Here is a 23,527-nt window from a genome sequence, read left to right as displayed (position 1 = left end):
GCAAGTGATTAAACACTCTGATTTTAATCTCGGCGTTTTAGTAACCCAATAAGATAGATGAAAAGGCAGTAACGAATTAGATTACATAATAATATTTCATTCTAGCTAAGAAGTCCAGCTATTCCCTGCAATATGTGTTTTTTTTGTTTTTAAGTTTATCATACTATAGTGTTAAAAATGCTCTAATAAGAATCCTCTACTCTTTTCATTATAATCTATTTTCATGGTCTTATAAAAAATTAATCTGAATTCAAATTATGGCCACAAACAAAAACAGCTTCATAATATTTTAGTGTCTTTGGGGAAAACACCAAAATAACCCCTACCTTTTTTTTCTTGTCTAAAATTGTGTTTCATGTACAAATACCCAATTCCATTGAGCAGTCAGAAACAAAATGGCAGCATACTCATTATGTTTTCATAGCCTTGGAGAGACACATGGGTGGAAACAATAGAGGAGATGTTATTGCTGTGTAGGGAACTGGGGCCTTGCATACGTGAGCCAAGTTGCGGGGTAATGAAGCAACACTTCATCTCCTCAGCCCAGCCTTGGCAGCCCAGACAACTCTCACCTGGGAATCTCTGGTTTCCAGACAGCAGTTTGTATGATTTTGTTTGGAGTCTCACAGGTGTGTTTCTGTCATATTTTGCTACAGCATAAATAGCACAGAAAGTCGGTTTTTAGACTAGTTCTAAGGTCCAGTGTTTTTCCCAGAATGTTTGTTGTTTGGTTTTTTCCTCTCCATGATTTGGGTCCACCTTCAGCAATTGAGCACACAGTCCCAGAACTTTGTGGAGAGCCACAAAGACAGAAAAAGTGATGGAGGCCCACAGTTATCTTCAGTTCCATCCCTATGTGTATCTCCTGAAAATATAAACCAAGAGAGAGACACCTACCAGTTTTTTCTTAGCAATGCTTTAATTCTCAAAAGCAGGTTTTTAATAAATTTAACAAACATTTACCAGGTCGAGTGTAAGATAGTTTGTAAAATAATATGTGTCATTTATATGGGGACTTTGTGGCTGCTTTCTTTCCACCTCCCCCTCCTCTTCCTTTGATAGAATTCTCCCTCCTCTGGTCATAATCTTGAATGGCTCCTGTACACAGTAGTGAACATACATCTGACCTGTTCAATTTAAGAAGCTTAACCTTCCCTCTCAGATTTTCTTTACAGGTAAAAACATAATAACTGACAAATGATCTTGCTGCCAAGAATTTGAAAGTGGATCTGTTAGGTAATGTAAAAAGCAGCTTTATTGAAAGACTCTAATTTATATACAGTTACATCCATGTCAGGCGGCTGCTAGAGCCATTGTAGTTCAAGGTTGAATGCTCAGAGTTGTTGGCTTAGAAACTCATTTTTGTCAGCCCTAGAGAAACATCATGCTAGCCCAACTCACAAGAGCCTGATGTGAAAACATAATTAATATTACCAACTTTCAGTGAGAAATCAAACAAGCAAGGGAAGTGGAATACCAGCTGCTGCTCTCCTAGGAAGCCAAATTGCCATTTGGACATTTTTTGCTGAGTCTAGAATCAGAAGAAAAGAAGTTTGGCTGGTTTTACAAAGACATTTACCAAGTTCCCTTAAACAGCAGACACCAAGTTCCCATCTTTACACGCATGGACTCCAACCCTCTTAGCATCTTCTTGGTTTTGTTTTGTGTGTAAACAAACTGATCCCCGAGTGAAAGTGAGTGACAGAACTTGAGGTCAAGTCCAGTTCCTTTTCAAAACTCTTGCATTTAATTACCTAGTTTATGTTCTGAACCAGGTCATGTGACTTTATGACTATTGCCAGATAACCTTGGGAAACCCAAGGACACACTTCCAACATGCTCTCAGAAGGGGAAAAAATGCAGGCTCAGGCATCCAAATTCGCTTTGCAAGGAACCTGCTCAGGAACCCCCCCAAGCTTTCCTTCAGTAGGAGAATGGATACATAAACTGGGCTACGTCCAGACAATGGAATATTACTCTGCCCTAGAAAGAAATGAGCTTTTAGGCCATAAAATGATAGAGTGGAAACAGATGTCTATTACTAAGTGAAAGGGGCCAGTATGAAAAAAGCTACCTATTGTATGATTCCAGCTATGTGGCATTCTGCAAAAGGCAAAACTAGAAAGAGAGTAAAAAGATCAGTGGTTTCTAGGGGTTGAAAGGTGGGGGAAGGAAGAAAAAATTGGTGAAACACAGAGGACTTTAGGGACAGTAAAACTACTCTGTAATACTCTAATGCTGGGTACATGTTATTAGACATGTGAATTATGGATGTTCACATTATAATGACATATCAATGTAGGATCATCAGTTGTAAAACAATGTACTGCTCTGGTGGGGAATGTTGATAATGGCAAGAAGCTGTGTATGTGTGGGGGGCAGCGGGGATGCAGGAAATCTCTTTATTGTAGCTCAATTTTGCTGTAAATCTAAAAAACAATCTTTAAAAAAAAAAAGAAAGAAGGTCCTAGCATTTCAGTATTTGAAATGATATAGAATGCTGTATTTGCACCCCTAATATATATCTACATGATGATATATTTATGTATTACCTGTAATTTTAAATGTATAAAGACGTGTGTATATAGTGAATATTCATTATGTACTGGGCTCAGTATATGGGGATACTTATATTAACTTCTCAAGACCCTTTCAAAGTAGTTATCCTCCCTGATGGACATTTAAGTACAAAAATGAGAGGGTGGGGATCATAGCCAAGGTCACACAGCTGCTGGGAGCAGAGCTGGGCTCCTACCCTTAATGCTTCCCACTGTGCTGAAGGTCTGACACCTGTGTCCAGAGTTCCTGATGACCTCTGAATGAGTAACCTTTATTAAAGACTCTCCTATTCTGGTAACTCCTGATCACTTTCCATTCACAGGAGTTAATTACTAGATGGTTTGTTTCTTGAAGGATATCAGCTTGCTTATTTTGCACTCTTGTCTAATGCATGTCCCATCCACCTAACCGGGATCCTATCTCCTCTACTGTATCTCTCTGGAAAGGACACATTTGAATGCAATAGAGTGAAGAATCCCAACTTCATCTCCAAATCCTGGAGGAACACTCTTTCCTTGTGTTGCTTCTTTCTTGTGTGTGTGTGGCCAGCAGAGCTCAATGCTTCTGCCAAGGAAGCCACGGCCCGGTCTTAGATCCTCACTCACAGGAAGCTTGCAGAGTATTTACCTTTAAACTGTGGGAAAGGACAAATGAGAGTGACACAGTACAGCAGATGTCAGATTTCCAGACTTTCACAAGGAGAGGAGAGTGCCAGCCATCTCTGAGCATCCTTGGCTTTCTTGGGGATTGGTGAACACTCCAGTCTGATCTCCATAATTTTCATATTTTTTCTGGATGCTGATTTGTCTTCCTGTGCATAATTCTCCAAAACAGAATTCGGACTTCTGGAGGTATTCTTAGTACTCTTTTCTACTCTGGAATTTTAGAAAAATAGTAGGTTCTCATCTTTGTCTAAATCAAAGAATCCCAGTAAGAAATGTGGTGACTTCCCTTGGCTTTTAGCTCATATCGTACAGACAGAATTTGTTATGTTCAAAAAAGCCTGTCAGGAGGTGAAATCCCAGGGGCTTTTTGAAGCCACGGCTCTTCAGTGTCCTCTGTGCTGGTGTCTCAGCATAAACTTACAAATAAGTTTGTGTTTTGCAAAAATTATTTTTTTGATTCATATTGGAAGAATTTATTGTCCTTTCTGGTTGAAAGCAAATGTTGGGTGTGGTTCATGCCTGTGAGCCCATCGACTTGGGAGATTGAGGCAGGGGATGGCAAATTCAAGGCCATCTGCAACAATTTAATGAGACTCTCAGCAACTTTATGGGACCTGTTTAAAAAACAAAAATTAAAAAAAAAAAGATTGGGAATGCAGCTTGGTTGTAGACTGTCCCTGGTTCAAATCACTAAAAAAGAAAGAAGGAAGGAAAGAATATATGAATTTGAGCATCTCCCTTACCCTGTAATGTAACAAACATGTCTGAATGGAGCTTAGGATTTAACCAGTGATAGACATGTCTAAATGGAGGTCAGGTTTCACAGTGACACAAAGCTAACTTGTAGTAACAAAGCTAGCTAAAATAGGCCAATTGGTCATGCCAGTTTCTATTTATCTTATGATTTTCTCAGGTGGGCTGCTTTATTTTTATTTTTTAAATTGATACATATGTTATTGTACATACTTACGGGGTGATACATTTATGGGTTACTATATGGTGTATCAGTACATGTACACACATCATCCTAGTTCATCAATTTAAACATACCCAATTCGACTAATTTCTGAGTGGATATGAAATCCTTGCATTGTTTTGTAAAGAAATAGCTAGTTTATGGTAGTGACTTATAAATCTAGTAAATTCTGGATTTTTTTGTTTTACTTCACCGGAAGTAGAATCTGAGTAACAAATAAAAAGCTTTATTTTTTTTTTTCTTAGTTCATAATGAAGAAATCACCCCCAACCATACTTGAGCTTCCTCTTATTTTCTACTGAGAGAAAATTCACCACTTGAAATTCAGCGCACTCATTTCAGCACCTGTGGTGTGCACTTAGTGAGGCCCGTGTTGGTTCACCAAGGCTCTGTTCTGACAGAGTGGTGAGGGTGGGATCCAGGCAGCAGTGCCTTTGCTTCTCGAGGACAAAACGTTCTTCTCCCTCTCTTTCATTTCACTCCTCAAGCCAGTGGAATAAGAGGAATTTGCTGTTCTCATTTGATTTGGTTCTCTCTTATGGCCATGCCCTCTGTGAAGGGGGAAAATGAAGAACACCCGTGTTTAACTTTTCAGTCAATTCACTGGATTCTCCACACAAAATGTTTTCCACTAGAGAAGGAACAAGGCAGTTCGAGGGCTATGCAGACTGGCCATTCTAGTCATGGTGTCCCAGGGACTTCAGGGGTGGATGGGGTTGGTGAGTGTGAAAGAGTTCAGGGACCAGGCAGAGGAGACTCCAAAGAGCAGACCAGGATGGTGGCAGCAAGGGGTATTTCATGACTGACTTGAATTTGTTGAAAGCTTGCATTCTGCCTTAGCTCATTATAACCAAGACGGGAGCTGGATCAAAATCCCATTCTTGGCCAACTTTCTAATCCTAGAAGTACTTAGTTGCTGATTGTTTGCTGAACACAGCCAATTAGAAGGTCATGTGAAAAATGGACCTAAGCTTGGTGCAGTGCCACATGTCTGTAATCCCAGCATATCGGGAGGCTGAGGCTGGAGGATCGCAAGTTCAAAGACAGCCTCAGCAACTTAAGTGAGGCCCTAAACAACTCAGTGAGATCCTGTCTCTAAATAAAATACAAAAGGGCTGGGCATGTGGCTCAGTGTTTAAGCACCTCTGGGTTCAATCCCTGATGTGGAAAAAAAAAAAGAAAAGAAAATGGACATAAGCAGAAAGCTGATTCTCACAGAGAAAAGAAACTGCCTTCAAAGCAGTGAATCCCAAATCTATAAAATTGGTTTTACTCACCCCATGAGTACTTTGGCAGTCAAGTGTGTGCGTGTATATATGGAATGTCCAATTTCACGTTTCCTGTAGACTTTAGTCTTCCCTCTCATTTATGGGCAGCCCTGCCATGGGTGTGCCTAGACTTCAGACCAGATGAATTTGGGGTTTCTCTCTCACACTCTTTCTCTCTCTCTCTCTCTATGCAACCCCTAATGGTAAGAAATAAGTTTTAAATGGTGCTGCTAATGTTTGAATCAAATTAAAAATTAACTGTAGCAACTACTTTAAGCTCATTTGCCTGTTCTTTAGAATTTCTTCTCATGGGGGAAGCCAAAGGCTGACCTTTATTTTCTTATATTCAGAGTGTGATGCAATTTTTCAATGGTCACTTTTCTTTGCCCAAATAATTGCCTGACGGCATTCTACCTTCAGTGTACTGTCCGGATTTTAAGGTAAGAGTACTGGAAATATATGTGCCTGTCACTTTTTCTCAAAGACAACTTAAGGTCATTTAAAATCTTATTTATTTTATTTCACAGACAGCCTCTGCCTATGCTGATGCTTGTCTCATGCTTACCTCTTGTGTTTGATTTTCTCCATACACAGGCCTTCTGCCTTATCTAGTAGCCCAACGTATTCAGACCTGCCATTCATTAGGATCTCCCCACATCGGAACCCTGCTGCAGCTTCTGAGTCTCCCTTCAGCCCTCCGCACCCCTATATTAATCCTTACATGGACTACATCCGATCCCTGCACAGCAGCCCATCCCTCTCCATGATCTCAGCAGCCCGGGGACTGAGCCCTACAGATGGTAAGTCTTAGGCCAATTCTGATTCCCTAGATTGCCTTCCCCCTGCACCTCACTTGGGACATTATATAAAGTAGATGTGATATTTAGTGAGTGTTTCCCATGTGTCAGACACTGTACCACATGCTTCAAGGGCATGATTTTATTTTAACCTCCTAACACTTCTATGTGGATAGTGTTATCTCCATTTTCAGGTAAGGATAGCAGGGTGCAGAGGGATATACTAACTTGGAACCTGCTTATCCATGGCTAATAAGTGGCAGAGGTGGAACTCAAAGTCACGTTTTGCTGACTCCCCAATCCTTGCTCCTTACTACTATCCTCTTCTGCTCTCCATATGTGATTAGACTGGCTCTGTAGCCATTTCCACATGTGTATGGGTAACCTGAGCGTTTTCCCTACCTTCTCATGAACACTTCTCTTTTCTGTATCTCAGAGACACATTTGTACAGGTGTACAAATTAGAGCAGTAATTCACAAATTTTAATGTATGTAATAATCATCTAGGGATCCTGACAGAATTGACTGTACATCAGGTGGGACCTGAGATTCTGCATTTCTAAAAACCTTCCAGGTGATGTCAAAACTGTTGGTCCACAGACCACAGTCTGAGTAGCAAGATCTCAGAATATGTGATGGCCCAAACCTGTTGCATGTACTTTTTATTCTTGACCATACGAAATAAAAACTGTAATCAGAAGAGTGAGAAAATAAATAAATTTAGACATTATTTCTATAACACTTCATATATTCCTGCTGGTTCTGTTAGCCTCCCAATTAATTATTCTTCGCATCACTTTTATTTTGAGCTGTGTATTACCCTGACTATAAAGTTATGACCCATTCCTTATATTTAGGAAAAGTATTTCCAGTCTTTTGCACACATGTACAAATCTGTTTGCCCATAATTGCTGAACTCTGAATTAAGATCCAGAGTCCCATGAGGTTTATTAATTGCAGATAGGAGGTTATGAGTTCTATGCAACAGATTACAGGTCACTTGTGATTGTTTTGAAAGCAAAGGGAAACATCATGCCCTTCATTTCCCTGAAGAATGTTTAATGTGCCTTCTATGCACCCTCTTCCATGTTCTCCAAGCCAACTGCTCCCTAGGGTGATTGTGCACAGTGGGAAGCTACACAACATTTCTTAGGAAGCATCCAGTCCACTGAGTTCCCAGGAATAGCTGTCTTCCAACAGTAACTACTAGCTCGTTTGTTTTGTTTTCTCCTGATTCAATGCAATGAACATACTTGTAAGGTACTCTCCTCAAGGAGTGAGTTTTGTCATTCAAATCAGAGTCCCATTTTAAAAATAAAATAAAACCTAGAGACAGTCAAATATGAGTTAGCTCTTCTGCTTTGGATATGATTTTGCAATGAGAAAAATGGAGCATCATCTCTGCGGAGAGCTTGGGAGTTGTGGAAATGATCAGCAAGCAGAGCACACAGAGGGCGGGCAGGAGGCAGCTCAAAGTGGACTTGGAATTATGCCTGGCTTGTGGAAATTTAATCTGGTCAGGGGTAAGTTGTACTTCCAGTCACTTTGCTGAAAAGCGTGCTTATCATCTGCTTTCCATGATGAGAATGATGAGAATGGATAAAGCATCCTTCCATTGGTTGACATGTCTTCCTTTTCCTGCTTCTCAGGTCTCCAGTTAACACTCAATCAAATAATGCCTCTAATATTTCCCTCCTGTGGTCTGTTTTTATTTTTTAAAGATATTTCTATCTTTACCATGTCCCATGTAAAAAAATATATGGACACAAATATAAAAAATCCACAGACCTCTTGCCAGAATGCTGGTGTTGGTAGATAATCATTGTAGCACTAACTTTTATTGATCAGATGCTATGTACTAAGCACTTCACAGGCATACTTTTACTTTTTTGCTCTCAACAACCTCCTCTAGCTGGTTTGAATCCAGATCTCTGTGAATCTGGAGGCCACCCTCAGAACTGCTACAATATCTTGCTGCTTTTCCACATAAATTGGCAGGTGGAAACCAATTATTATCCCACTCATATAAAGCTGACTCTTGCCAGTAAATTGCTCTAGATTGATAGGTATATTTTCTTTTTGATTTTGTAATGAAAAAAAAAGGAAAAAGAGAGCTTTTAAATTATGGAACATGAAATTGCAGCTTATCATTCAGTTGTGTGTCATTAAAACTGTGCTCTCCTTTTTTTTTTCCTTCTGGTAAACCCTGACTCCTCGTGTTCGTGAACATTAACTCAGACACTCCTGTCAAGAGCTTAGGGAAGTATTTTAAGTATGTCTGGAAAGATATCACAGTTGTCTGAGTCGTCTACTATTGTAAGAAATGTGAACATGCTGTGATTTGGTATAAGAAACTGTTTTATTTTGGAGGTCAATCATGGTTCTGTACACAAAGCCATGTGCCACATAATAATGTTTTGGTCAATAACAGATGGATACACAATGAAAGATCCATGTACAGTGAAGTTCCCATGAGATTATAGCACCTCGTGATAGCATTACCGTCTTATTTCACTTAGGTAACTTCTATGATGTTCCCACAACAACAAAATCCCCTAATGATATATTTCTCAGAATATATCCCCATCTTAAGGGATGCATTTTAATCATTTTGAATTCTTGTTGATTTTTTTTTCAGCAGAACAGCAAAAACTTTATAACATATTTCATTCTTTCAGTTCCTTCAGTTTTACTTTCAAATAAAAGATACTTAACACAGTTTGAGTTAAAGGAATAATGAGCCATAAAAGAAATTGTATTCAAGGGGTGCATGACAGGTGGACCTGGGATGCCACAAGAAAAGTGTGTAGTTCTTCCAACTATCACTGTGCCTCTCTGTCTCCTCCTCTAGCCCCACATGCTGGAGTCAGCCCTGCGGAGTACTATCACCAGATGGCCCTGCTGGCCGGCCAGCGCAGCCCCTATGCTGACATCCTCCCCTCTGCTGCCACTGCTGGTGCAGGGGCCATCCACATGGAATATCTTCATGCCATGGATAGTAAGTGACAGGGCTATTTTCTAAAGCCCTGATGGGGTGGGGGTGGGGGTGGGGGTGGGGGTGAGAAATACTAACTTATGAAATGGAAAGGAAGGTACAAAAATTAGGTTACTGTCTAACTTTTCAATTCTGAGAAGGGTAGAAGAACCACTGATACTCAGAGCTCTGGTCTCTTGGTTTTTTAGAATGATTCCTTAGATGTGATCAGCTGGGAATTCCTGTTTGGCTCAGGGACACGAGTGAACAGGAAGACGCAGGCAACTGTAGTTTGGAAGTTGTATATAAATAAAAACAATTGGTAAATTATCCTGCCCTGATTCTTTTGATGACAAAACAAAGGGGCATTTGATCAGTTGTTCTTGATTTCATGGTTTAATGCTTTAAAAATTAAGTGAAAAAAAAAACTAATTATTTTTGCATTCTTTACATTAAATGATTGTTTTTCCCTATCTTCTGAACATTAAAACTTATATTTCATTAAGATATTTTGTAGCTGCTGAGTACGTGAAAGGGTCAAAATAGTTACATGTAAGAAAAAAATAAAATACATTTAGGAAAAAAAGATCAGAAGAATCTACTTATATTACAAAGCAGTGGAAGAAGATGGGCTCATGAGTTGTGTGCATCATGTATTTTGGGATCCCTAAGGTGTATGATGACCACAAGTGAGTCCCTGATCATGGCTTTTCAGGACATCCCAGGACTTTCACTTATCCTATCATGTATTCTTTCCAAGATCCCGAATGGTGAACCTAAAGCCTCAACCACCTCATACCTCAACTCAGTCCCTCCCATTGGATATGACAGTGGGACTTTGAATAGGGCATTTGCTGGGAGTTTTGTTTTTCTTAACAATAGCAGTCAACTTATGCATTTCCGTCTAGAGTCTGTTTAGGTTCTTCTGTGTGAGAAGGTGTGCATTTGTCATCTCTTTGGCAATTCATTGATCAGGTTTGGAAAAGAGAAGGTGATTGGTTCACACAGGGATATGAATCCACAGCCTTAGTTTCAGTACCACCCAGAAGTACCTCAGTGCAGCCTTTAAAAGCACCCTGTATTGGTTTCCATTCAGCAGCTCCCCCCCCCTCTCTCCCCAAACACAAAGAAGTAAAAGAAATATGTTACATCTTCTGCAGGGGTTTTGTTGTTTGGCTCTGTAGAGAGCTTGCATTTCAGATTCATCATAACCACATTTCAATTAGCGATTGTTGGGGGAAAAAGTTCAGCGTTATTATGCAAATCAGTTATTTAAAATCGGCAAATAAAGAATTAAAATAAGAGAGACTCCTTGGAAGGTCAGCCCACATTACTTTCCGTATTTGATGAGAATGTATTTAGTCAGGCAGTGGCGGTTTTTATCTAAATAAAGGATGAAGCTACCCTTTTACTTTGTAAAAACTAATTAAAGGAATTTTAATTTGCTGGAGTATATGGTAAATTGATTGTCATTAAGTAGGAATATAGATGTCCTATCATTCATCACATAAAAAAGATACCTCCTTTTTCTTTGTCAGAATTTTTTATTACCATAGAGAAACAAAACAATTAACAGGAAGCCAGATTGGAACTCTTCTTGTTGGAACAATAAGAATGCTCTGGCTTCTGTTTCAGAAGGCAGCCGCCTGATTGGTGAAGGACTGCTTCCCTTTCAGCTGCCTTGAAAATGCTTACCTTGTGTTCTAGCAACTCCCTTCGGTTGGAACCCCCAAACTACTGTCCCCATATACAGCACTCACTTCTTTTCCTTCACTCAGTTACTTGGGAAGGACGTATTAAAAAGTCGGTAGGAAAGTACTAAATTCCTTCCCTGTTAAATAGCTGAAATAGCATTTGGTTAGACAGAATTTACAGTGATGAGCGCATGGGAATTTCTGTCATAGGAGATTTGTCCAACGGAGAATTGAAACATTAATCTTAAGTTCCTACATTGCCACCTACAGTGGTAAATCCAAATTGGGATCCACCTGATCAGGCTGATCCATTGTTATGGATCTTTGGGACTAGTTCGTTGACAGATACCACAATAAATGGTTTCAGATGAACACACCTGATTTGTAGATGTGCCAATGGTAGGCATGTTTGGGTTTCAGCAAGGTGAAGTTAGAGTATTTATATGTAGCATGTTAGAATAAACAGGTCTGTCTATGGCTCTAATTATTCCTTTTGGGATTAGAGGCACCTTAAAGGATATGAAAACTTGTAATCTCTATAAAGAACATCCTAGAGTTGAGGGCCCCTGAGATCTACACTGTTTATATTGACACAGACCCTTGTAACTGAGAACCACTGTTGGAGAGGAAAAACAGAGATATCCCAAGCAGGCCATGTGTGACCCTAAGGGTTCCATGGTGGGTGAAAAGGTCACGCAAGGCCCCAGGCTCAATCTTTGCATGATGTGTGGGGGATGTGAAGCCTCTGGTGTTTTATTATGTCCAATGACCCCCCTTATCGATCTCTTGCATCATTGCAAGAGTTAGTGAGTTAACAAGCTAAAATTGTTCCAGGGACAAGTGCTGTCTAGCGTGTGTTGCTGCTTTTAACTCTGAGTCCCATTGAGAAAGGTTATTATCCAGGATTACATGGAAATCAACAGTAAGTCTGCTCTATCCTTGGAATGTTAGGAAGTGGTATGCCTATCTTCTTTAAAAACCTTCCATGATTAAATCAGAATGTGAAATAGGTATGTTTAAGGCAAATATTATAGTAAAAGTAAAATGCTGATTTAAATAGTAAAAGGTGTGCATAGTTTGGATTAAAGTTCTGTACCAACATGGCCCTAAATCAGACTGGGAATGAAACTGTTCTTAATGAACAAACTCATTTTTAATATGCCCAAAAGAAAAATTTGAGTAGGCACCACATTTGTCAAATTGGTTTTCCAGTTGTATATAAGGATAGTACTAACTAAGTTCCAGTTTGTGATTACAGTATTAACTAGGCAGGCTTTCATATTCATCTAACCCTTTTCGTTAAATTATCACAAAGCTCACTTGATCGTTACTTGTGTCAGGACCCATCTCTGGGTGAAGAAAGTATTCCTAGTGAATTATCCGGGGATCAAGCGCCTACACCTTTTTCTGTAGAGAAGGTTTACCTAGTACTTCAGTTTTCTGGGTACTTCAAAATTGCCTCCTTCCTGTAAGCAGGTATACCCATGCTATAATATAGTAGAAACCCTGGTTGGTGTTTTAAGCTATTCATGTTTGATTTGCCTCTTTCCTGGGGGATTATGTTTCTATTCTTTTGTTAAATTTTAGGTCCGATAACTCTGTCATAAATGTGATCTTCTCAAAGGTGGGAGTGGAACCTGTGGGCCACATTCTTCCCTAAGAGATTCAGATCTTCATATTTACCAAATATGAATGCAAATGGGAATTTAATTTTTAATTCCTCAGGTAAACCCAATTGTATTAAGTTGGAATCTTAAGATGAGTTGCTCATCTCCAGATCAGGACTGCAGGGTGGAATCTTCTTGAAGGCTAAAAATTCTAATAAATGCATTATCCTCTGTTGGTTCTGATTGGAGAAGCAAGTTCCAGAGAAAAATTAACATGCACGTGGAATCTCATTATCACTCTCAAGAGATTTTTGTCTGCCCTCTTGGAAAACCTATACACAAATAACATCCCAAGACTTAATGTTTCTTGGGATCTGTGTTTTTCGAGTTTGGGGAATTTAGGTCAGCTGTCCTCAAGCTTGCTACTGTTGAGCCAGATAGTCTTTATTATGGGGCTGCCCTGTACATTTCAGCAGCACCCCTAGCCTCTCCCCACTAGATGCCAGTAGCACTCCCTGAGTTGTGAGGCCTATAATGTCTCCAGATGTTGTCACAGTTCTCCTGGGGTACGAAATAACCCCCAATCGAGAACCACTGATTTAGGGTAATATAAGTTGTTTTAGTAATGCTTTAAGCATTCCAGGGAGCAGATAACTCCAGAAATCATGGGGGAAAGAAGGGCATAGCGAAGCTGAAGTTTTATTTTAGGATGCTCTAGCTCATATTTTCCTTCGGCTCATTGCCTTAAAATGGCGTGTGCAGGGGTGGGGAGGGCGGTGTGTTGCAACTGTGGGAACCACTGTCTTTGTCGCTTGTGGTGAATTAATGATGGGAATATCTAAACAGCCGTCAGATTCATAAATCACTAGCAATGAGAGGGATAACACATAAAAGTCTCTCCCTTTTGTTTAGCGATTTATCATTTTGCCTGCACATTAATAAACAGAGCTCCCCTGAGGTAAGCCACTGGAAGATAAATATTTCTCCCTGATTTCCTCAATTGTAGCCAGTAGATCACAAGGGGGAGGAACGGTGCTTGTCACCACAAGTTGCCGGCTTCTTATCCTTCACTTCTCTCTCACAGGCCAGTCGCAATCAATAACAGGTATAGAGTCCAACTGCAGGTAATCAGGTTCTGTTTTGTTTATATAACAGGCACCAGATTCCCCAGCCCCAGGCTGTCAGCCAGGCCGAGCCGAAAACGCACCCTGTCCATATCACCACTGTCCGATCATAGCTTTGACCTTCAGACCATGATAAGGACATCTCCCAACTCCCTGGTCACAATTCTCAATAATTCCCGTAGCAGCTCTTCAGCCAGTGGCTCCTATGGTCACTTATCTGCAAGTGCAATCAGGTATGTATTTTCCTGAATCCATTATATGTGTTTTTAGTGAAATGTCATCACTTGAGTGCACCCATCATGATGCATGTTCTGTACTGATTGCTTTAAGAGGAAGAATAAAAACCTGTCCCGGGACACAAGTCACATATCAGGACAGTGAATCGAAGACTATTAATCTGTCCCCAGATTATTTTTTTTTACATACTTGAGTCAGTAGTAGGCCATGTATAGAAAGAGTAGTTGTTCATTTATGATGAAATGAGACAGGGAGTATGGCAAGCCTTTTTATCTAGGTCTTTCCTTACTAATAATACTTTTCCAGAGTAAAACCCATTTTGTACTTGGTTGTGTGACAAATGTACAGAACAGGAACAAAAATAAGAAGGCCAGTTGTGACAAAAATCTTGTCCTACTATTGTTAAAGGAATGCAATCCACTGAGAGGGAAAAAGAAAAAGTTAAGAGTGGATTTTTAGTACAATAGAAAATAAATTGTAGATGACTTTGGAAAACCAAACTTGGTTGGTACTGGTCAGTTATCACAGGGAATGTGGTAACAGAACGTATCCTGGTTTTCCTATTACATATTTTCAGCTTAATTTCAAAGAGCTTAGCTTTGATCATGCCTTTTCTATAGAATGAAAGCACTTTGACACTTCCTTACATAAAAGTAAGGAATGTAAACATGTAAACACAATTAATATAAAGTATTTCTCTTCACTTATGATTGCACTCGGACCGATATCAATAAATAGAGAATAAGCCAAAATGGAATTTTATGCGTATTTATACTGCTTTTGTCTGCTCATAATTTACTGTTTGAACTGAGCTAGTTCACAAATGATGGAGATAGAATTAACTTGGTAATCTAATTAGTTAATTAAGCAATCCTGGTTGTGAACTTCAGCTCTCATTTCACCTAAAATTTTCACTTTTGCAAACCACAAATGATTCTTGGCCTTAAAAGTACAGACTAAAGGCTGTTTTTGCTAGTCTTGCTTTTAATAAGTAAGGGAAATATGTTTTAATGTTTGTTTCTATGAAAGGGCAAAAGCATTCATTGTTAATTGATGGGTTTTCCATGGTGAGTCCATGTTTGAGAAACCTCAAGTGTCCAGGAAAAAAAAAATGTTAGCAGTAGAAACATAACCATATTTACTAGAAATAATAAATGACATAATGTTCTTCACTGCAGTATATATTTTTTTAAATTTCATTGATGCATTATAATTATAGATAATATTCACTACAGTTTTGACTCTCTTCTAGTTCAGTTATCCATGATGCTCATTTCAGGCAAGTTAATGTTTAAATATCATAAATCTTGGTTTAGTTAATGTTTAAATATCATAAATCTTGGTTTTTGTGTGTCATTTTCTGCTGCTTTTCTTTGTTCTTTTCACTTGACCAACAACATGTAGAAACATGAAGTAAAGCAAGTAACTGTACTTCTGTAATGGTAGTCAGTACACTGAGAGTGTGTTTTCTGGGGTGCTTTCAAGATTAGCCACTGTAATCATTATAGGTGTTGGAGTCAGACCTATTTGGAGTCAGATTCCAGCTTTTCCATGAAGCAGCTGTGTAAGCCTAAATTACCCTTCTGCTCTGAAATTCAGTCTTCACATTTGTACGCTGCAAATATGACACCCAGTATATAGGAAAGGGGCACTTTTTATTAAAGCTAGTGTGGATCTACAATGGTGGGATAATATCTTCTGCCTCCCCAAATAGGTGAAGTCACAGTAGAACCGACCCAGGATTGTCCCTGATGGGGCTGAAACTACTATGGGTCCGGCTATGCTATACCAGTGACCATTCCATTCTGGCCATGAGGAAGTGAGCCAGTCAATACCTGGATGTTCCTGCAATTCTGGCAAATATGCCTAGGTCATAGAGTGCCATTGGCTATATCTCAATTTGCTCAGATTATGCAGTTATTACATGGCTTGACTGGAAATGTGGCATACTGTGATGTTCATACAAGCTTTCATTCACATGTCAACACTCTGTCAACAACCTTTCTCTCCCTTCTGTTCAATTTCTCATCCTTCTTGATCTCTGCCAAGCTAGTTCTAGTAGTTGAGAGAACATCAGTGTCCTAACTTAGAATAATGATTTTTCCCTCTTACCTCCAGGGCAAATGCCTTCATTCTCATTAGAGGTGGAGGAAGAGATTCACTTTAAAAAATCAGTCAGGTTTCAGGAGAGCCAGTGACAGTCAGCTGACCCAAAGCCATCACACCCTCATTTTCCTTCTTGCCTCTGAGCCTTTGTATATTCTCTGACTCTTTAATACACAAGAACACTATGTTAAGATAAATATGTCATTTCTAATAAGTAGGAGATGATCAAGATAACCCAAGATGAGATCCACTTGCCATGTTAAGATGATAATTAGAATAACTGTAACTAGCGATACCACCATTTTCCAGTTCTTGGGCTAGAAGAACAGTAGTACTTTGCCTTTCCCTGTCCTAAGTTTCATTTTGTGAGATCTAAAAACTGACTTTATCAATAGCCAGTTAGTGGTAGGACCAATGGATGGCAGGAAAGGAAGACTTCTGAAAGGGCAACCAACTTCCTCCAGAGTGAGAGGTGGAAGAGAGAACGTGGATGGAGGTGCATTTGATCTCTGTGATGTACCAAGTAACAGGGTAGTGGAGACCCAAGACACACTCACCTGTTTTCACCTCACAGCAGTTTTGAAAAACAAAGAAATGTTCTTTTTGTTTTATGAACAAGCACAGTGTGTCTTTGCAAGATGAAGTTGGCCCGGGTCTTGTGCCTGGTGAACATCAATGTCTGCATTCCAATCTCTGCTTGTTAATTTAATCCAAGCACATGTGACTTTTATTTTTACATGTTTTCTAATACCTAATTTGCCTTTGGTATTGGCAGTGCATAGGTAAAGATGTCATTAAATTTTTAAGGATACTATTAAACTTAATGACTTAACTTTAATGACTTGAATGTTTAAAGATAGTCATTCAGATTTCTACAGCATGCCATAGCCATCTCCTTCATATTTGTACCTTAGTTCTTGTCAAAGAGATCAATAATAGCATTTATCATTATTTGATAAAAATGTATTTACTTCTTCATTGAATGGCTTGCTGCTTGCCTTCAATAGGACACAACATTAAAAAGCTCTAGTCCCACCCTTCAACCCCTGTGTCCTTTTACAATGGTACCACCAACAAATAGCCCTTGAATAAATAAATTAAGGAGCTCTTTCATGAGTAACTAGAATGTCAATTACCACTTTTATTAAAGGTTGTTTCTATAGGGTAGATGTATAATACTATTTTTTTCCAAAAATTAAGGTCTGTATGAAGGCTATTTTACCTCCTGATTGATAGATAGATATAGAAACAAAGGGATAGTTACAAAATAAAGGATTAAAAGAGCAAGTGTCTATCTAAAAGTTTGTATATGGTTTTGTACTTTTTATATATTTGCTTAATAATTCAGACAGCTCTAAAAATGCCATATAAAACAAATATTCACAAAAGCCCAGTGGCATATCAAAATATAGTACTTGGTTATGTCAGACTTTTTCAAACATGTTGTCCAGATGTACATCACAAGTCTTTTTTTTTTAATCTTATAGCTAATATAACTCAAAGAATAACTGTACACATGGGAAAGTATATTGTGAAATATTTCAAGTCTCCTGAAGTTGTAAGTTCTCAATCACACTGGAGAATTCCATCTAAGACTAGATGGTTCACATTATTAAAAGCAGCCTGTAGTCCTCACCCCACAAAGTTAAAGCTAATGCTGTAAATATCCAGTTATTCACATTAAATTAAATTTAAAATATCTTATTCATGCTAATACCTTCTCTTAGATATTGAACTGTTATTAGAAGACAAGGTATTTCAAATGATCCTCATCTTCCTATAATTTTTTGGCTAATGTAAATGGAAAGGAGAAATTTCTAACCCTCCAATATAGCTTTCTTGCTTTCAATTGAATAGCTAAAATAGTTTCCTACCCTTAGTAATTTTAGGTCTGGTGTGGTCGGGAAAGATATCTCAATGAAAATGACCTTTTCCTATTCCACCTCACCCATTGAGCTGGGTGGCAAGACCTACAACTTAATCAGTGCAAGTTTTTCTGTTGCTAACACACAGGAGCTCAGCCTTGAGACCAGAGAGTAGATCATGGTCTCTGTTCAGTGCCTCATCAGCCTTCTCTGTAGGACAGTAGGATCCTGGAAGAAGAATGTATCTGGCAGGTTCATCAATGCTGCCGGATGGGAGGTAGGAACCTGTCTGGCCTTCATGCTGTTTGCTGAAAGTAAATGCCTTGTTTATGTTGGAGAGACAACACAAAAATGAATAAAGAAACACTTTGGAAACTAGGTGAATTCAGTGCCAGATTACCAGTGTCTTTAAAAATCTCTGGTTCCATCTTCTAAATATTATGAGATGACTTTCTTTATCTCGTAGTATCACTAAAAGCAATAAGTACCATCTAAAAGAGAGAGAGAGAGAGAGAGAGAGAGAGAGAGAGAGAGAGAGAGAGAGAGTGTGAGTGAGTTTTAGGTTTTTTTTTTTTCAATTATTCATTCCCCAATATTTAGTTGAGTTGAATAACTACTTGTTGCTGTCTGTGCTGGGCATGGGACTTACAAAAATGAGTGAGACATGATTCTTGTGGAACAGGGGGAAAGAAAGGCCTCTGAGAAGGAATGATTAAATAAATGAGTGCACAAATGAACTTCTAGGGGTTCAGTGCAATAGAGGAAATGGCCCAGATATTAACAGAGAATAGTACAGAGGGCCTAATTTAGGTGGGTTGAAAATTGAGACCTGGGAGATGAAGATGAACCACCTCTGGTAGAGCTTTCTACAACTTTCTAAGAAGAGTCAGCAGATATAGACCTTGAGATAGGAAGAACAGGCCATCAGAGAATAGTAACCAAAGGGCAGTTCCTCTGGGACACAAGGTTGGTGACATAGGCAGGGACTGGTTATGCCATAGTATATCCTGATATCCTTGATCCAGAGCAATAGAGAGAAGACTTGGAGACTCTTTCTGAAGCTTTTTGATTTTATGGATGAGAAAACTGATGCTCGAGAGATGGGTGAATGTAGTTGAGGCACAAATTCAACCTGGTAGGTCTACCCCTGAATTTCCTCTTTTTATTCTCCATGCCAACTTCCTTCTGTCTTAGAATTCCTCAAATGTGAGAATCTGGCTAAGAGGAAGGTGGGAAGAACTATTTGTAACAGAAAAATAATATCCGATGATGTTTACAAGAAATTGATTATCCTTATATTTACATGGATGATCAATTACATGATTTGAATGTTTTGAGCCAAATCTCACTGGAGAGTATATCACTGGTGTTCATGTTCATGAGGGTCTTTATTTATTTGTCTGTTCAATGGCAAGTAGCTTTTTAGTGTTTTCTTCTTCTTCTTCTTTTTCTTTTTGTGGTACTAGTACTTAAACCCAGGGACATGACCACTTAGCTACATCCCAGCCCCTTTTTATTTTTATTTTTTTATTTTTTTGAGATAGAGTCTTGCTACATTGCCAATGGTCTTATTAAGATGCTCAAGCTACCTTGAACTTGCAATCTTAGCCTCCGAAGTCACTGGGATTATAGGGGAGCGCCACTGTGTCCAGCAGCTTTTAGTTTTTTATAACACTCTCATAATATAAAGCACAATGCATTTTTCTCCAAAGCTTTTCAGAGTGTGTATGCCTGAAGTAAATGTTGGAATACTTATTCGTTTTGTGAGTATGTGGGTCTTTATATGTATGCTCTTTACTACTGAGGCTGGGCTGGGTTTTCCAATAAACTTGCCCTGGGTATTTTTATGAATGAAAGTGGAAGCTTTATTTTGTTCCTCCAAAATGATAGCACATGGGTGCATGGGTAAGTGCCTATATCTCCCCATACACCAATAATGGTAGCTGTTGGCCCATTCTCTGCAAAACTGGAAAGAATTGTTATTTGAATGGCAGCTGTTGTACAATCAATCCTCTTCTAATACAGCTGTAACCAGAAAGTGAAAGACCGAATTAGTACAACAGCCACAGAGTGGCTAGGGAATTTGGTTTTGATTAGAATGGTCTCTCCCTGACCCCTCTTTTCTTGAATTTCTGAAGTTGTGTGCCATCATGTTACCTTCATGCTACCTGACTTTACCTCCAATACTTTCATGAGTAAAAGGATTAATAAAAGAGATTGGATACCAAGAAGCAAATAGCACCATCGAATTCTTGAGCCTTTAGGAAACTGAGTGTCATTTGGCACAGATTTCTTAATCCTAGTGTCCTAACCTAAAATGATCCTATGAGTTTGCATATAAGTTTCTTCTAATGTTGTTTTAAAAGAAAAATCTAAACCTGAACAAATTTACCAACCAAGGCAATTTAAAAAAATATGTTTATAGGTGATTAGTAGGTAGAGTTGATTTTATATTTAATACAGAGGTGCCACCTATTTTTTTTTCTTCCTAATGGACTAAGAGATTGGTGCCTTTGTAATTTGGGCAATCCTGAGCTCCCACTAGAGGTCTGCTGTTGCTTAGTTCTCTAATCAGTTGCATGCCTGCCTAGTTCTTCTGTGCAGGCCATCCTAGATCATGGAGAGATTCCAAAGATGAATCTGGAAACTGATGAGCCTTCCTGAGGAAGCAAATGTAGATAAAAGATGTGGAAGACTTACTGCTCAATTCCTCCCACAAGCCAAGTATACTGTGCCCTGGCACAAACAAACAAAGAAATTTTAAAAAAGTGTCCTTAGCATTGCTATTATATGAGATACTCCATGAAAACTCTAAGGGAAAACTGTTATTTTAGTGGAGGGTTAAATTGACCTGTGGATTGCAATTATTTCAAATAATAAAGTAACTGGGTGCTGTGGCCCACTTCTGTAATTCTAGCAGCTTTGGAGGCTGAGGCAGGAGGTTTGCAAGTTCAAGCTCAGCCTCAGCAAAAGTGAGGTGCTAAGCAACTCAGTGAGACCCTGTCTCTAAATAAAGTACAAAATAAGGCTAGGGATGTGGTTTAGTGGTCAAGTGCAACTGGGTTCAATCTCCAGTACCCAAAATAAAATAAAACAAAATAAAATAAAATAAAATAAAATAAAATAAAATAAAATAAAATAAAATAATGGCTTTAACCTTTAACTGTGCAGTAACTAGGTAATATAGCCTCTTAATATCTGATTTTTTCTCAATTATTTTTCATTTTCAAGTAAAAACAATGAGCTCCATTTTCTATTCCAATACAGAGGACTGCAACAAGCCAAATTGTGCTGCATTACATATGATTATAAAGGAACCCAACATATTCCCCACCCTCAACCACTCACCATATGTAGAATTGCTGAAGTATTTTAAAAACACATTATGGAATTTTTTCATATGCTACTTTAATTGATTTTTATTCACTTGCTTTGAATATTAGTGCCTTTGAAATGCTTATATTTTAAATAAACGTTTGAAGAGCAATTTTCTACAATATAAACTTTTAGTGTCCCTACTTCTATACATTCCAGGAATTAAATATGAATTTAGTTTACAGATCTATCACAAGGACTTCTGTACAAATATTGATTCACATCACTTCATTTGAAAAAAATAATAATTGTTGTGAAAGTCAAACATAATTATGTATTTCAAAGCTTTATGTACTGATTATAATTAATATATAACTTTCTAGTTAGAATGATTATTTTATTCTTTGGAAAAATAAATGGGATATGCGGCTAGTACTCAGGTAAAACTTGTTGAATTAATGGAAATACAGTGCGTACATTTTATGATATTTATTTTAGTAGTTTATTATCCTTCCTTTCTACTTACACCTCCAAGTGAGTCCAGTTGGGGATAGTTATTGAGGTTCCCTACAGGAGAATTTCACATAAGTGAAGGTTTCCTATACTATTTGCTGCAAAATTAAGAACTAAAGCCCAATTTTCAAATTTTGAGGTATGTGTGCTGGGAATCAAACCCACGACCTCATATATGCAAAGTACATGCTCTGCCACTGAGTTGTTCCTCAGCCCTAGTTTGTAAAACAGAATCACACTTTGTAAATGGGTACTGATAAAACTTTATACCTCTGATTTTTTTATAGAGAATAAATAAATATGAATCATAGCTTTCTTAAAAAGACTGAAATTTTGAGAGTTATATTTTTAAATCTGTGGAAAACAGAAATGCTTCCCACTCAGACTCAGATGGTTGATCCCTTGGAACTCAGCTCTGAGCTGAACATAAAGGAGGAGCAGTTATGTAACTGTGAGCAGTTATCCTTAAATAGGGAAGTCCAGAATTCTGCATCTGCATCATGGTATTCAGTGAAATGCCTCTTTAAACAATCCATTGATCATCAATCTTTTCTGATAGTCAGCAATATAAAATAGACATTTGTTTTCTTTTCTACTCTTTAGTAAAATAAAGGGTAAGTTAATACTTAACTTATCCTCTTTAAAACTAATATTTTAGATAAGTGTTTCTCAAAGTGTGTCTCAAGGAACTCTTATCTCTAGAAACTTCTCCAAATTCTACTGTCAACAGTATCTAGGATGGGACTTTTGGAACATATATTCCTAATTAATCGTTCCTTCAGGACCATAATCCCTGAATTTTATGCCCTTGGCACTTCCTTAATGGACCATTATCTGACAGGACCCATGATTTGGTCAGCATAGTGCTAGGGATGGTCTGGGCCATCTAACACTTTCTTCCTAAGGTCTTATTGATGAAATAAAGACTAACAATTATGTCACATTTTTATAAATGTCACTCTTTTCTTAAAGGACTCGACTATTCTTGTAGTTAGTTAGAAAAGATGACTACAGAAATAGTTTTTTAAACATTACTTTTAATGATTGAATGAAAAGAATTCAGAATCAGAATATAAAATTAATCTATCATCAAGTAACTCAGAAAAGAATAGGTGACCAATGGGAAGGTCTTGAGGTTGTAACACTTAGGTTTTAGACTCCAGTGTTAAATCGTTTTAGACCTGAAGAGGAGAGAGTAGTGAGTTATGAAAAATTTCAACAGTATTAATACTTTATGTTTCTAGGAAATTGTGAAATGAATACATGAACTATTTAGGAAGGCTCCCCTCCCCACCCAGGGCCTTTAAAGGTAGAATTTACCTTTTCTTTTTAATTCTGTTCTTTGTAATCTGCAAAGTCTTTGCTGAGCTGCTGAGATGCTATAGGAAGAAGTGAATTTAGACACTAGCTTTGATGATGTAACACTACTTTATAGGCATGATGTCTGGTTGTAGTTTTCAGGGGGAAAGTGCTTGCTTTTCTCCCTCCCCCCCAAAAAAAACCTCTCTCTCTCAAGTAAAAAAATAACTATTTCTAGGCAGAAAAATGGTCGGTCCTGAAGATGTCACATCATAATCCCTGGAACCTGTGAATACATTACTTTACATGCTAAAAGGAATTTTGCAGATGCTATGAAGCTAGAGATCTTGAGATGAGATTAGCCTGGATTATCTAGGTGGCTCGAAGGTGATCACAGGGTCCTCATAAGGGGGGAGCAAGAGGGTCAGGCTTAGTCAGAAGGGAGGATCAGAATGAGGCAAAGCTCTGAGCCAAGGTATGTGAGCATCCTCTCAAAGATGTGGATGAGGAAAGGGGCCTAGAGCCTCC

The 23,527-nt window shown here is 38.4% G+C and overlaps 1 protein-coding gene across 1 annotated transcript in view; it reads left to right on the top strand.

Moving 5' to 3' along the window:
• Gli3 (GLI family zinc finger 3) overlaps positions 1–23,527 on the top strand; it is a 272,709-nt gene that overhangs the window by 178,661 nt on the left and 70,521 nt on the right. Inside the window, exons 5-7 of the mRNA XM_026410532.2 lie at positions 6,063–6,268; positions 9,117–9,263; positions 13,696–13,897. Coding sequence (XP_026266317.2) covers positions 6,063–6,268; positions 9,117–9,263; positions 13,696–13,897 — 555 coding nt within the window. The remainder of the gene's footprint in view (positions 1–6,062; positions 6,269–9,116; positions 9,264–13,695; positions 13,898–23,527) is intronic.

Source organism: Urocitellus parryii, chromosome 3, assembly GCF_045843805.1.
Source record: "Urocitellus parryii isolate mUroPar1 chromosome 3, mUroPar1.hap1, whole genome shotgun sequence".
NCBI classification, from domain to species: domain Eukaryota; kingdom Metazoa; phylum Chordata; class Mammalia; order Rodentia; family Sciuridae; genus Urocitellus; species Urocitellus parryii.
Note: the sequence above shows the minus strand (reverse complement) of the source record. Positions and strands in the feature narration are given on the sequence as shown.